This window comes from Protopterus annectens, chromosome 4.part0 (assembly GCF_019279795.1).
Source record: "Protopterus annectens isolate FY-2018-M chromosome 4.part0, PAN1.0, whole genome shotgun sequence".
Taxonomy (NCBI): Eukaryota; Metazoa; Chordata; order Ceratodontiformes; family Protopteridae; genus Protopterus; species Protopterus annectens.
In genome coordinates, this window is record NC_056733.1 from 732,562,131 (window position 1) to 732,578,830 (window position 16,700).

The following is a 16,700-nucleotide window of genomic DNA, read 5'->3' on the forward strand; positions in this document are numbered from 1 at the left end:
GGAGAATTGTCAAAACTAGGACTAATGTGGCCTTACATAGCACAGGCTGGAAGGTGAATGGTTTAGGCACACAAAGATTTCCTAAACTCCAAAACAGACCACCTTGCTTGTTCCTTGGTGGCCTTTCAAGCACTAAAGGGCAAATTATGTCTTACCTCCATTGGATACTGATGCCAGTCGATTGTGTGTTCTGAACCATTCTCATTTTTGCTTCCCCAATGAAAGTGAAACTGGACAGCCCTGTATACTCCTGGAAGTCCTGCCCCACTGATATTAATGTTCTTTGATGGCAAGCCGTTCTCTCCTATGGTCAGCTGAACTGCAACCAAACAGAGAAGTGTATATGATGAGTGTAAGCATACATTTTTTTTTCTTCATTAATTCGGAACTTTTTAATAAATACAGTGTGCAAAGTTTAATTGTAATTGCTGCCATTTCCCATAACCCATACTTACTTATACAGACCACCAAATATGTTGATGAAATACCAGCAGAAGCACAAATTCCATTGGCAGTAAAGGACTTCTTTGTCCGCCCAGTCTGCTTTTACCTATTTTGTCTCCATACAACACTGCTAGTCTCAGGTAATCTTTCAATGAATCTTGGCCATTCATAAATTATCCTTTGGGGTTATTCTAAACATGCTTGAAGGCTGATACTGCTTTTGCCTCCCCCAGTAACCCATCAGTCCTTCAAAGACATCTAGATCCTAAAATCCCTTTTCCAGTTCTGACATTATAAAAAAGTCATAAAATAACTCTCATTACACAATCTGGTACTTTTTTTTATTTGAAAAATACCTACTTTTTGACATATTAACCAGTATGAGTAAATCTGACCCACTAACCTGTATGAGAATTTTGGGCATCTGTCACATCCTAGGTTGTTCTTCTGTCTGCAGAGACCTTCTCTATAACAATGATTTTAATGCAATCACTAGAAGGGTTCTGGTGTTCTCCTAGGTAATGCCCATCCTATATATCTTCTGAGAACTATCCAACAATAACACAGCAACAGTAATATTGTTGGTGCACCCCTCTTTCTGTCCAGCCACTCCATTGTCCCAAACCACTACTTCTAATATATCAACACCACTACAACATTAGAAATTAGAATCCTATGGTGTGGTATTCTACAGAGTGTAGGACACTACAGCACCCCCACTACCACTTAGGGATGCTACCCCCACCACCAATACCACCAGTGCTCCCTTCTGCATCTTTTGATACTTAACTACAGTGATTATGGCCTTACTACCACTGAATTTACAAGATCTCTGCAAAGTATTGGTACCATGTCCTGTCTTCCAGCTGGGCTGACACTAAAGCCTAGTAATTAGGAAAACCCGGATTGCAGAGGTTATATCACAGACCTGGGTTTAATTTTTGTGGTCTAAATGTGCACGAAATAAAGCTGCTGTTTTGGTTTCTACGTCTGAGATTTATTTTAATTGAACTGAGCTGCATGGTTGTCTTTGCTGCTTTATACTCTGTTGCCACTATAATTACTTTTATCAGCAGTGTGACATTTGCTTTGGGGAGTGTTGACATGTGCTTTTTTAATTACTTTTTTGGCTTTAATAAATGTAGACACTGCAATGTGAAAAGAGGAGAAAGGCTGGACAAAATCATGCTTAAGTTAATATGCTTTAATCTTGGTCTGTTTTGGTGAGGGATGAATCATAAAAGTGCACTGATTATAATGTATGTAGAGTTGTGTCATTTTCTCCTATTTTTGCATAGGTAAATACCTGGGTAAAGTAATGCCTGTGGGTACAGCTATGAGTTAAGAGTTAAACTTCATTATTTGAAGATGTACATGGTTTTATGTGCTTTTTTATGTTAATACACAATGAAGGTGTTCTGGAGGTGTTTTTTTTCCTTTTTCTCTTCTTTTTTTTTTTTGTTTGAGGGTTTTCATTAAAACAAAAAGCCTTGCAAATGTGACACAGACTCAAATAGAAATGGCAAGAAACAACTGTATAAAAGATCAGCCTGCCAAACATTAGTGGGTACATGTAACATAAAAGCTGGAAATAGTAATGTAAAAAAGCTGTCATGCATAACAAGTGGGAATAATAACTTCTTATCATAATGGCTACACTACCCATATCATTTTGGAACACAAATGGCCTCAGAGGCAGAGACAAATAGGTAAGAGAATTGAATTATACTAAAAAATGCAGAGTGCAAATAGCAATGCTACAGGAGACATATCTGGAAAGAAATGACTATGTAAATTTGATAAGGAAAGGATTTCAGGATAGATATTCAGTAGGATATCAGGGACAAAGGAAAAGGGGAAAACTTACATTAACTTGTAGAAGAGCTCCAATAGTGGTTGAAAAGGGAAAAATATAATAATCGTACATTTGTGGTAGTAAGGGGCTAATAGCAAGGGAGGAAGATTATGTTGGCATATATTTACATTCTACCTAAAACTGCTATTATGGAGCTTACGAATTTTTGAGAGAAATAATCAGCTTTCAGCAGGGAATATTACTTATAGGTAGGAAATGGAACTTGATTTGCAACAGTTAGAATGTATCTGGGGACCTAAAAGGGAAAATGTAACTAAAGAGGGTTGATTTCTGAAGGAATTTATAAAAATATGTGGTGTGGAAGACATGAATTCAGTAGCAGAAACTTGGAGAGAATTTACATGTTTTTCCCCAATAAATGTGCTAGCCTTGACAGAAAATTTTCACAAGAATGTGTGCATTTAATTGAAAGGCAACATATATAACACAAGCAGAAAGTTACAATTTGAAGTGGAAAGGGATGATGATGAAACGGGGGGTGAAATTCAAGAAATAAAGAGAGAATGGGGTTTGCCATGCAGATGCTTAAGCAAACCATACAGAATATTATGTTTATAAGCTAGCAAAAAGTATTCTTAGAAATAAGCCAGTAAAAGAATGAAGAAAGAAGATTTTGTCCATAGGGATAACTGCAATTTGGTGTACACAGAATAGCTAAGAGGTGGCTGGAATTTATTAGAGAAAACTGGCAAAGGAACCAAGGTATTAGGAGATGATAACCAGTGAGGGAAAGGTAACAGAATGGGCAGAGGCTAAGAAGATATTTGGACTGCAGGCTAGAAATTGCTGTCCATATCAGAGATTGGTATCAAAGTATAAGGAAAGAGAAAGGGATAGGGCAATCCTAAGTGAAAGACCTGCTCTTGTAGAGTTTCTAATTGCATCTAGAAAATAATTTGTTGCTAAAAAAGGGATAATGAGTAGGGCATATAAACTATTGCAAGATAACTACAGGAATCAATTAGAGGAAGTTTGAAAAGATGGGGAAGAGAGATTGAATAAGCAATTTACAAGAGAACAATGGGAGGACATATGTAAGGCTCCGAAGTATGCACCAAAGTCTAGAAGATTTAGGATTTTTGCTTGGAAGTACTTGCATCAGTATTTTTATACCCAAGTAAACTCCAAATCATTTTTCCGCAGGTAGGTGACAAATGTTGACGATGTGATGGGGAAGAAAAAGGTAAGTGGGAACATATGTTTTGGGACTGTACTGAGTTGGCAGACTTTAAAAATTCCCTACAGAGTACTCTGTCAGATGTACTGGGTGAGCAAATGGGTGTAACTAAGGAAATTATTCTTTTGAGCTGGAACACAGGATCTGCATTGCCTGGACATAGTAAGGCCTTGTTAAGTTTAATTCTGATGACTACCAAAAAAGCAATTACAAGAAAATGAAAATCAAAGTATAAAACAACTGTATTTGAAGTATTGAATATTTATTAACTAATTTATTTATTTATGTTTGTTTAGCAGAGTAGTGAACTAAGCTCAATGCCTGCCCTGATAGTATTACATGAATGTGTGTGTGTGGTTGGTCGACAGTTCATTTGGTCGACAAGCAGATTTGCCCCCTTCCCCAATGTTGTGCAACCCTGGAGTTGATATATATAGTTGGGGGTGTGGGGGGCACCCCCCCCCACACATTGGGGGGTGTGGGGGGGGTGAAGCCCCCCACTTAAAATGCTTGTCGATCAAATGAACTGTCGACCAAATAAACTGTCGACCATATGAACTGTCGACCATGTCAGATAGACCCATATATATATATATATATATATATATATATATATATATATATATATATATATATATATATATATATAGTTGCACTTTGTTCTCATTGATCTGTTTGTATATGAGTATCAAATATGGTAACAGAGATAAAAGAACTGGAAGTGGGATCTTTAAAAAAAGGGTAGGAGCAAATTACATAAAAATAAATGGATATTGTGGGAACAACACATGCAGAATATTGTTTGGGAGGAGGAGTGAGGTTTAAGAGAAGGCAGGAATTGAACAATTTATGTAATGTTGGATTGATAATATTTATACAAAAGCACATATGTGATGTATAAAGTTTGTAACTGTGAACATATTAATATGATTGGCTTTCTTTTACATAAATGTATGTTTGCCTACATCTTAAGTGACAATTCAATAAAGGTGTTAAAAAAACAAAAAAAAAACTTGTCTTTTCAACCACACCTCCCAGATACTTGAAGTTGTTAACCTGTTTCACTGTTTTCCCTTGTATCTGCATTTTAAGTATCTTCTGGTTTTCCCCATTAACTGCTATACCCATTGTCTCGTCTGTGCTTAGTTTCATCCCATGTGCCTTCAGTTTTGCTTTCCAGTATGCTGTCATTTGCTGATGTTCTTGTTCAGAACCTGCTTAAAGTACTACATAATTTGTGTACATCAGTTTTGATGATCTGCCCCTTTCTCTCTGTTTTGTAATGTGGTCCATCACCTTATGAACAGAGGTCAACTCATAACTAAGCCTGATGCACATTCACCACCATTGGCATCCCCACTGTAGGCCTGAACAGTGTTTATACCTGTGTTATGGAATCTCTGTACATCCATCCATTAGTCCATCCCTCTATCCATAACCCCTTTTCCTATTTTTTCGTAGGGGTTGGGGTGTCACTTCAGCAGTGATAATCATCTAGAGACAATACTCACATCACTAGGTGTCTAGCCCTGCCACCGTTGTCCTTCCATATCATATACATGGATGTGGAACAGTGGCACAACAGACAGCATTGTTGCCTCACAGCAAGAAATTCTCTGGTTCATTTCCTGGTTGGGGTATCTTCTGTGAGGAGTCTGCATGTCCCTTCTGTATTCTCGTGGGTATCTTCTAAGTGTTCTAGTTTCCTACCACATTACACAGATATGCAGTAGGTGGACTGAACACTCTAAACTGGCCATAGGTGTGATTTTGTGTATGAATGTGTGCTATTGAAGAACAACTGTGGTAGGGCTAGCCATCCAGTGATGTGGACCTAGGCTCCAAATGATGGTCACTGTTAAAGTGACACCCTGACCCCATGTGCAAAAATGGGAAAAGGGTCTTTGGCTGGATGGCTAGATGGATGCATGGATGGATGGATGGATGGATGGATGGACTCGTGATCATCTCCCTGAGTGCAAATGAGACAAAACAAATGATTTCCTTGGGTGCTTCAAAGCTGATCAGATAGTTGGGATGAAGATCTATAGGACATTTCAATCTATATTTCAACCTCAAGAGTAACAGTCCATGCAACTCTGAGCACCCATATAAAATCCAGGGAGCTGAACCCTTCATCCTTTTCCAGGAAGCTACTTAGGCTATCATTCTTCCTTCTGGAATGAAATTCTAAATCTTCCAAGGTCTCAGTTTTGGGCTGATTGCTTACACACTGCAATTTAAATTCTTTCAGGTCATTTTGCAGACTCAGAACTGCATCCAAGAGTAATGAGACTGCCTGCTATATTTTTAGTGGCCAATTCCTTCATTCATGTTCATTGATGAACCATTACCTAGGAGAAACAGACTTCTTGGATAAGCATTTCCACACTTTCTGATCTCTTCAATGGATTGACAGAGCCCTCTTTATGATTAGCCATCTCTGTGTTAGGTTTCACTGAATGTGGAGAGGTGGATGGAGTACTCTTCTTGGATGTTTTCACAATTTGCTGACCACTGTTAGCATTCAAATTACTCAAGCCAGTAGCAGTACAGTTTAGAAAATCAAGACATTAAAAACTATTAAACTATGACTCAAAAATCACACTTTTTTATGTTACTTGCCAACAGAGCACCAGAATTACAATGCACCTAGGCACCCACCTTAACTGGTCACCCTCAGTGTTATATACTTTGCAGGAAACAGTTGCTTGGATGAATATCATATGTGAGAGATGGGTGCTTACGATGTAATGCCTGCTGTTTGCATGAATGGTGCCCAATATCAATTATGTGAATACTGTATGGCTGGCAAAAAACCTTTAAGAATCAACATACTCCCCAGTCCATGGCAATGGTAGGGTCCTTCCAGACCTTCCAGAGACAAACTGCGTACACATTAGGCATTTTTAGAATAATTATATGCAGGGGAGGTAAAAGTATGGATGCCATATTGGATGGGGAGTTAGCCCTTCTTCATAAAATAATATTAATTTCTAAATGTATGGCATTTGCATGTATGGTGGGTTACATGCAAGCATTTGGTTGTCTGGCTTTGTGCATGTGTATGTGTGTGTGTGTGTGTGTGTGTGTGTGTGTGTGTGTGTGTGTGTGTGTGTGTGTGTGTGTATGTGTGGGTGTGTATGATATGTAAATTTCAAGTATATTTCAAAGTGTAAATGAAATCATACTGTCCGTGTTCAAAGAAACATAACTATAGCAATCATTTACATTACACATTACAAGTTAGATTCAATGACACTTCCTTGATTTATTTATTTATTTTTGAAAGTCACATGAACAGTTAAGATTCACGTTCTGTTCTTTGGTCTGGTAACATACCTGCATGTCCATTATTGAGAAAGACCCACTTCTCTGGTGGAGCCTTGTCATAACCTTGGAAAACAAAATCGCCAAGGTTGTTGTTCCTACTGGTTTTTGTCTGCTCAATATTGATAGGGGACTGATTTTCACCTTTGCAGTTATCACTCCAGTGATCAGGACCTACCAAAAAGTTTCAAGATTCTGTGTTAATCTTAGGCTGACAAATATACAAAGGCAATAAAATATAGTAATAATGTTCAGGTGAACTTTAAGTCTGTGCCATTTCCTTACCCCAGCCCTATCAATAGTACTTCAAGTATATGCAGCAGTTAAGCACGATATAGGCATTTAGATACACTGACTGGGAAGGCAACCATGTACTTTTGTACCATTCAGACATTGTAACAACTTACCAAAAACATGCAACAGTATATAGTCGATACTGCAACACAACAGTAAAAATATGTGGAAATCACAAAGTATGCTAACCTGCTAATTCAGTGATTAGCTGATGTAATGCAATAAACACCATGTCACATTAGCAAATAACATGCAGTGGCATATTAAATGTACCATGTAAAGTGCTGTGAAGCAATCTACCTAGCACATCCTATGATGACAATAGTTCTTTTTCCTGTATTGGACCAATGTTGTTACACCTCAGAGGGTATGTTTCACACTCTTATCCTTTGCATCAGTCTTACATACTTCAGTCTTGTTCCTGAACTTTTTGTAGGATGCCCACACATTGGTCAATAAAGATACCAAGATCCTGCTCTACTTGGTGCAGCAGTCACACATGCAAAAGTTGGAGATGGCAGCTGATATCTCAGAGTGGAAAAAGACTGGCATTCGACAGGAGCTGGGGAACCACATGTCATACCTGACAGGGATCCCCTGCTCTGGGCAAAAGTACAGGCAAAAAATACAATGACCTGCAGAAGTGGAGGGGGGACCAGCTGGCTGGGTGGGTTTCAGATGTCCAAATGAGAAGAGAAAGCCAGATTTCTATAGCAAAAAATGTATGTATACCTATGAAAAAAAAAAAATATATATATATATATATATATATATATATATATATATATATATATATATATCTCAGGTGGCTTGTCCCCCTGCAAAAATGTAAAAAAGGTAGATTTTTCTGTTTTTTTTCTTTTGATGTTCAAGTTTTCAGAAACTCAATCATATGGCCTCTTCAATATTTTTTTCTACTTTCTGAAAAGTCCATCATCTGACATAGACCTATATATATATATATATATATATATATATACATATATATATATATATATATATATATATATATATATATATATAGGTCTACTTTACATGGTTGACTCTTCAGAAAGTCTACTTTCATATGGCCGAGACCATATGATCGACGTTCGAAGAGCCGACCATGTAAAATAAACACATAAGACACACCAAACACTTACCTTTCAACTGTTACCAGGAGGGCAGGCCCCTCTGCACCCCCCCCGTGGGGGGCTCCGCCCCTCACAACTTAAATATACCAACTCCAAGATCGCACTACAGTGCCGATGAGGAAAGTTTCCCATTCCGCACTGTATGGAGATAGTGGTTCCCCATGGTCGGCTTTTCGAAAGTCAATCATATGGTCTTGGTCATATGAAAATCGGCTTTCTGAAAAGTCAACCATGTGAAGGCGACCCATATATATATGTATTCATATATATATTATGGATCTATTTCAGTCTATCAAATTTTCATATAACCGAAACTTAAAAGAACAAGACGAAAAGATAGCAATCACACATGAGCAAATGTTTACAATGCTGAAAGTCATAAGAATGAAAAAACAGTTGCTTCCCTTAAACACATAATTTCAAAACAAAAATTTACCTTTTTATACATTTTTGCAGGGGGGGCCCCTGCACTCCTGCAAATTATATATATCAACTCCAAGATGGCACTACAGTGGGGAAAAGGGTAAATTTCCAGATCCTCACTGTACAATGATCTGCATTCAGAAACTCCGGGTGGCATATGACACAGCTATTTTTTCATTCTTATTACTTTCGGCATTGTAAACATTTGCTTATGTGTGATTGTGATCTTTTCATCTCCTTCTTTTAAGTTTCAGTTATGTGAAAATTCAGTAGACTGAAGTAGACCCATGTGACATTGTGAGGTATGGCCAGCTGTACCAGGAGAAGTGTAATAGTGCATGTGTGGCATATGCCAGTGTGGCTGGCTGATGTTTTGTAAATAATCTTTTGTCATTTGACTGTTACATTGATTTGTACAGATGTTTGTATTGGAAATGTATATGTAACAGTTGCTTATGTTGGAAATGCTGCAACAGAATCTTAGAGTTCTGAATGTGTATTGTGCCAAAGTCAGGTGACTAGATGTGATCTCATTCTATAACCAGCTGAAGGATGGAACTCTGACAGCAGCAGTTTGTTGTATGTTTTTGTTTTTCTTTGAATCTAATTTACAAGATCTATGTCAGTTATCACAGTTCAGTTGTTCAGCAGTTAGCTGTACAGTTCAGTAGTGTGTAATATCTCATCTTCCCTTGTGGAAGTGAACATCTCAGCAGTACATCTTGCCTTGCAATACTAAGTGAGTTAACTAGGAACAGTTTCTCTTTAGTTCAGTTAGGAAAAGTACATTGAGATTCCTTTAGTATTATTTCTTTTTCTGCATCTGTGAGATTCTATCCAACTGTGTTGTTTTTATATTTCCTGTGGCTGAAAATTCTGATGTTTACCGTAACTAAATATTAAATATTCTCCTGTTTTCCATTTTATTATCCATTACTAAATATTTTCATACCTTTTCATTGTGACTGGTCTTTTAGTGAATACTTCTAACATCTTAGGAGTACTTGTGTTTATTTTAGTGACGGTGTGGCCACTCTGATAAGCACTGCTGCTTCAGTCACACTCTACCATTTATATCCGTATTTTGACACATTATGATTGGTTACCCTTTGTAAGAGCCTTAGAGTATTTGACTGGTAACAGCAATCTACCTTGAAGCCTGGAGAGGGGGTAACACAGCTGATGAATCTGTGTCAGCCTTTCCCAGGTGTGTATGTCTGTGTGTGTGAAAAATCATATATTCAAGTGCTTGTGTGTCAGATACTTGGAACTGGAACACAGTGCTCCAAGGTGAGTCTTGTTTGGGATCTGGAGAAACAGAGAGTCCAGTCCCAGGTCCAGAGCAGGTTCCCTGTGTGCTCTTGAGGGAAATTGTGCTGGATGTAGAGAGCTGTATTTGAAATACTGTGTAAATCCATTTCTGTTTTTAGTGACCATCTCTCATCAGTGTCACACACACACTCCCCCACACTCACACACACACTCACACACTCACACACTCACTCACACACTCACTCACACACTCACACCAAAAGTATGCAGAGCTGTAAATCTTTGCTGTGCACATTAAAAATGTAAAACATACAACATGCCAGAATTAATAGCACCAGCAGGAACACTACAGTTATCTTGAATCTAACTTCTCACCACAACTTCATCAATAAAATGATGGTACAGCAACTCTTCCATTAAATAGCAGCTAATGATCACATAACACATTTTATTGGAAAGTCCTTCCAATAAATCCAAAGCAACCATATTTCATTTTTGCACATAATGAATAACAAATCATACTTAATGTTGCATTAGATTATATATGATCATTACAGAGTGAAACTTATCACAATTAATGCTAAAATAAAAGTAAGCACGCAAAAGTGTTCACCTGGGTAAATAATAGAACAGTTAAAGTGATATACATTTTTTCTTAAGTATCCAACATATTGTTCAAATGTATACCAGACGTATTGGCTCCCTGTTTCGTCATCAAAAATTCCTGCAAATGGAAAGATACAACCAGGGTGGTCTAGCAAATGCTTATAAGGAGTACCCTTCAGTTTCTTGCAGCTTATATTCGTCAAATGAGAGGACATTCTTTCTCTGAAGGTGTAAGCATAAAAACAGCCAGAAAAACATTGTGCTTGGTATAACAGCCATCTGATGTTACATGTGATGAAACTTATAAAATTAAAAATTTACAGCTGATGAGGAGCAAGAATACAATAGAAGACCGTTTCAGCTGAGATTACATAATTTGACATAAGGTAGTCACGAGTATTAAACAATTATATGACAATATTAATATTAGATAAATAAAAGAGTATTCATTCATTCTGACTTCCATTCTAAAGAAAAAAGGGAAGTTTTCTGTTACATCATTACAGCAGTCATACATACACATCTGGGAATCAGAACAGAACTCCTGCAGCACACTCAGTAACTTTTGCAGCTAGTCAATAATAAGGAATGCATTTAGTTAGTTGTCAACTAATAGTCAATAAATTATTGATCTTAATAATGTATAAAATTGCAGTTTAATATCAGAGTAATAAATGTTTAGTCTGTACTGACAACAAAATATTTTACAGGCAACTTATGAGTCATTCTTGTCTACATGTTCTCTTTCTCCCTCCTACACACATTTTTTTAATTTATTTATTCCCTTTCATGTTCCATTTTCCACAAGTCCAGAGTTCCTAGTGACAGCTCAAGTCAGGGAACATTCACAACCTCCATCTACCTGCCCAGGGACTTCTTCGCAGGCTCATGGAGATGACTCTGGCCCTTCAGGACCAGGTAGAGGCAGCAGTTGAGTGGTCAGTAGAGAGGCAACTTCAACCCATCCAAGACATTCCCCTGTGAGCTTAAGGCTCACTGCCCAGGTCAGATCTAACTATCGAGTCACCAGAGAGTCCACCACCCCCACACCACTGGGGTTCCCCTCTGCAAGCCCATAATGCAGAGGGTATAACTGAAGTCTTCCAGACTAGGATGAGAACTGTCCTCACACCTCCTCACCCTCACACCTTTTTTGTGTCTGTCTGCTATCTGTAAGTCTTGTATCCCCCACCTATATCAGTCCACAGCAGTGTTCTTGTCTTGGCTATCTTTGTTTCTTTATATACTTCGTCTACTCTTTAACTCTTTCCTAAGCTCTCTCCTGTTGCATGTCTCATGTATTCAAATGATACACTGAGGCATGGGATGTGTTCAAGTCACTTATTGTACATAAACACATCAAGAGCTGTAACTGAAACATATACTTCAAATGTCATATGCTTACTGACTGACTCATTACTTGTAACACACTCACGTGTATCTCCATTCAAGCTTGCACTCACACTGAATGACTATACAAAATGGCACTGATCTTGCACATGCTCAGTAACTTATATGCACGTGCTGTCTAGCTACAGTGGCTGACTAAGTTCAACATACACACTGATGTACATCTCCTACAGCCTCTTCCCTTTTTTCTTCCCATCTTCCCTCTTATATAAAAGATGAAAAATTGGGGGATGTCTATCCTCTACTAAACCCTTCCCCCTTATATAAAAATAATAAAAAAAAAAAATAAGGGAGGTCTATCCCCCTTCAAAAGCATAATACCCCTCCCCTCTCACCTCCTCCAGTACAGCACTCATGATGTCTTCTCCCTCCCTCATGTCTAGCTTTCATATCTTCTCCTTTCCAACCTGTTCCTGTACTCCCTCAAACCAATACAACCAAAGGTCCTATACTTGTGTTCCAGTTTGACCCAAGTTCCTCTAATTTTGCACTAATAGTGATTCAAGTTCATATACAATGCACATAAACTTCACTTTTATACTAGAATAGCTACTAACTATAATGACAGATCTGCATGGATGCATTTTAACCTTCTTGCCACTAGGACTGAAAAGGCAGTTCGCAGTCTGCTCAGTACTCATCTAAACTTTCCCAGGCTTTGACTCCTCCCTTTTATCCATAATGCTCCACACTTCGCCTTTACTTTCCAAATCTAAACTAGGCCACTCATAAGTGGAACATAACTAAAAACATATGCATATATCACCTACACAGAATAGTTTCTACCAGGCCAAGCTACGGGGAGCTCAGGTTGAGATGTGAACAAAAGGCATACAGATTTATCATTATACAAAGTACACAGTTTTCCAATCTGTGATGGTCTGGTTCACTCATCTGAAAGACAAGACACATTTCCCACAAAACCCTATTGAGTAGCATCATGAAAGATAACTGACTCCAAAGAAAGACCTGGAATGAGAGACCATATCCAGCCTGTAATACCTTGTGAAACTAATCAGAGAGATCCGGTTCACAGCAGCACAGGTGGAATATATGGAATAATCCTTAAAAAATTGTCTGTGAAGTAGCCATGGCCTTTGTAGAAGGAGCTCTACTGTTAACTGTTTGCCCTGTTTTTCATACAGTATTCAATAAATTTGATAACCACCTAGCAAGTGGTTTTAGATACCCTTTTGCTCAGTTTACTAGCAGCATAAGAAACAAATAACTGATAATCTTTCCTGAGATTCTTTGTCTTTTGTGGGTAGAACTGAATCTGTGTAGAGCCATGAATTGCAAAATGTATTCTAATTTATTGGTGTAATTAGGAAAAAGTTGATAAACTTGTTAAAGGTAGCCTTTACTGCAATTCTAGGCATAAAAGGGAGTTATTCTCAGGACTAACTCATCACTCGGGATGGCCATACGTGGATTGTTTATACATAAATCATAGAGTTTGGAAATTCTTCAGACAGAAATAATTGCCACCAAAAAGAAAACTTTCCATCACAGAAATGTTAGTAACACATTGGAAGCTGGTTTGAAGAGCAGAAGATGGAAGTTTTCCCAAAATGAAATGCAGATTCCAAAGAGGAGCAGACTCTCTTAATGGCAGTCCGATAAGAAAAGTCCCTGTTAGAAAGGTCTTCTAAGCCTTAGGTGATGCTAGTGACAAACTGTGCTATCCATGACAAAAATTAAAAATAGCTGATATGAGTACCTTTACGTAGGAACCTAAAGCAAAGATCTGTGCCAGACAGTCAAGCACTAAAGACAATGGAGTTAAACAGGGATCCAATTCATTTTCTAAGACAGACATTGAAAATGTACCCATTAACCTCTATATATTTCCTTAATATTGAGTTTCTGGCAGATATAAGGATAGGGATGATCCTATTAGGGTAAGCTGTGTCTCTCTGACCATTATTGGAAATGGAGAAATCTATTCGTTAAGTTGAGGACCGGAAGGTCAGGCGAGGCCTGTCAAATGGTTTACTTAACAGAGTTCTAAAAGGCATGAGCCTGAGAATCTTCTCCAGAAGATGAAATCAGAGCAAGATGAACCATACTTATCAAGGTCACAGTGGGACTACAAAAATGACCTTGGCCTTGTTCACACTGGCTTCTTTATGAACTTAAAGATGAGGAATGACATAAGAAGCCAGTCTTGGACTACAGTATCCCTGGGCTGCTGCCTTGCAGGGGGAATCAGAGAAAAGAATCAATGCGTTTAAGGCTAGTGGGGGGGGGGGGCAAATAGGTCTGAGTAAGACTTCTTCCATCACTGAAAAAGAGACTATGTCACCATTCAGCTGAGGGACCACTCATCAGCTATGCCTGTCTGCTAAAAAGTTTTTTTGTTCAGGAATGTGAGCGCCAACCAGAAAATGATCTGAGGAGATGGTACATTTTCACAACTTCATTATTTTTAGAGAGAAGGGAGAGGATTGAGTCTCCCATTTCTTGCTGGTGTACCTCAGCACTGCAGTGTTGTTTCAGTGTGTGGCAATTCTTTAACTATGCATCTTGGACCATTTCCCTTGAAAATGCCCATCCCCTAAGGCTAAAGCATGCACAATGATATTCACCTCTTAACTGGGAAATTGGAAAGGAACTATCCAGAGAACTGTAGACATCAATAAGCTAGAATTCTAACTATTTGCAACATGCTGATCCATTGCCCTCAATTTTTTTACCCTGAGGCTAACTCTCTTAGCTCTGTGGGACTGTTGCCTTTTTATGTCTTCTGTAGTGATTATAGAGTCCACTGTAAAATTCTACACTAAAGAGTTCCAGTTCTTGAGTGACTGGATCACCACTGCCATTTTATATTTATGGAGTGGCTTGAATGTTTTCTGCAGAACTTTATCGGAAGATATGGATGGGGGGGGGGGTTAACTGGTCAGCCTTTTTTAGCCTGCATCATGCATGAGATCTCCATGAACTTCGAGTCATCAAGAAGCGAAACAGAGACCCAACTTTCCCTTCTTCACTGCTACATTGGGATTTACTTATTAATTAATATTTGTTTTCTGGGGTAGAACACACTGATCTCCATGGACCTTTTTCAGACTCGGTCTAGGAGCAGTGTCTGGTTAAGTCACACAGTTAGACAATGGAAGCTAAGGGAATCAAACCTTGCACCACTGGATTGCAGAAAACAGCTCGTTAACAGCTCCTTAATCCTCTAAGCCAACTGCCAAGCTCAGATTGTGCGGAAACAACTCCTACACAATCTGAGGAAGAGGAAGAAGAGGCAGATTCTGGCTCAGGCAGGCATCCTGCCTCAGGCATTCTGTTACATTGTTGTGAATCGGCAGGAAGCTCAGATATAGGTAGGACATGATCTCAGGTTTACGTTAGCAGTATATCTGGCCATGATGGCCATTTCCACAGTGAAGACTGTAACATCAAGCTCAAGATTGGCCTTGATAACTGCATCAGCACTGAGGCATCACATGCCAAAGTCCCAGCAAAGAACTCTGTTGACACAACTGTTGGAGATCAACTGGCTTTCACACTTGATGCTGAGCAACTGCCTGGTACCAATGTAGACCTTGACGTTATAAGTCCAAGAAGTCAAAAGCCAAAAAAATTCAGCATTGATACTAGCACTGATGCTGAAGAGGTAGTCAGTGCTGACAACACTCAGTTATGACAGCGGAAATCTCAAGCTAAGAACAAACCATAGTGGCGTCATTGCCAGAGGAATGCGATGTGGGTTTGAAATAATTGGCACCATAGCAGGGGCCAAAGAAGAGGCTCTAACTGAAGAAGGCTAGGCAACAGTATCCCTGTCATGCTCAGAATGAAACACAAATCCAAATGAACCAGCAGCATGGCCTTCAATAACCTTGCATAGCTTGTATCTAAAGAGACTGAACTTTGGAAAGAGAATTAATGTACTGAGATGTGCCTTGTGTCATTACAGTTCATTGAAGGAATGGGTATTTAATGCCTCATTGCTGATGCAGAAGGTCATTCTTAGGCTTGGTGCTAAAGCCTTCACTGTGGCTACAACTTTCATGGCCAGACACACTGCTAGTTTAAACCTGAGATTATGTCCGAATAGTGTGTGAGCCTCCTGCTGCACTCAATATAGGTTCACTGACAGGACAGAGCTTGGAAGTGGATGACATGATAGTAAAAAGGAGGCTGAATGTCCTGTGTATCCAGGAGACAAGATGGAAGGGTGGTGCAGCAAAGCCGCTTGGATGCATGGGATCCAGAGTCTACTTCTTAGGGGAGCACGGACTTGAAATAGTGTGGAAATTGTGAGGGAGAGTTTTCAAAAGACAGTAAGTGATGTAATCAGAATTAATGACAGACTCACGGCAATCAGATTTCAGTGAAATGGTAGGACAGTATTCATAATCTCAGACTGTGCCCCCACAGCAGGGAATGATAGTGAGGAAAAATAGTGCATTCAGGCAGCAGTTTCAGGGCCTGCTAGATACACCAGTGCAACATGAGCTGATGTTGATAATATGGGACCTGAATGCAAATATCAGGACAGACAAAACAGGATATGTGAACTGCCTGGGTCCGCATGGGTGGAGCAACAGGAATAAAAATGGAGAGGCTGTTCTAGACTTCTGTTTGGTAAATAGCTTGATGTTGGCCAACACATGCTTCAGCAACTCAGTCAGTCACAAGATCATATACAAGAGTGGCCAACATGCAACCTGGGTAGACTTCATCCTTGCACTGGGATAAAATCAATAACTTTAAACTT

At 38.9% G+C, this 16,700-nt stretch overlaps 1 protein-coding gene across 1 annotated transcript in view; it reads right to left on the reverse strand.

Moving 5' to 3' along the window:
* The window catches only part of LOC122799560 (carbonic anhydrase 15-like), a 346,265-nt gene that overhangs the window by 108,251 nt on the left and 221,314 nt on the right, over positions 1–16,700 (reverse strand). The window contains exons 3-4 of the mRNA XM_044068693.1: positions 6,840–7,001; positions 156–319 (exon numbers count right to left, since the gene is read on the reverse strand). Of these exons, the coding sequence (XP_043924628.1) occupies positions 156–319; positions 6,840–7,001 (326 nt within the window). The remainder of the gene's footprint in view (positions 1–155; positions 320–6,839; positions 7,002–16,700) is intronic.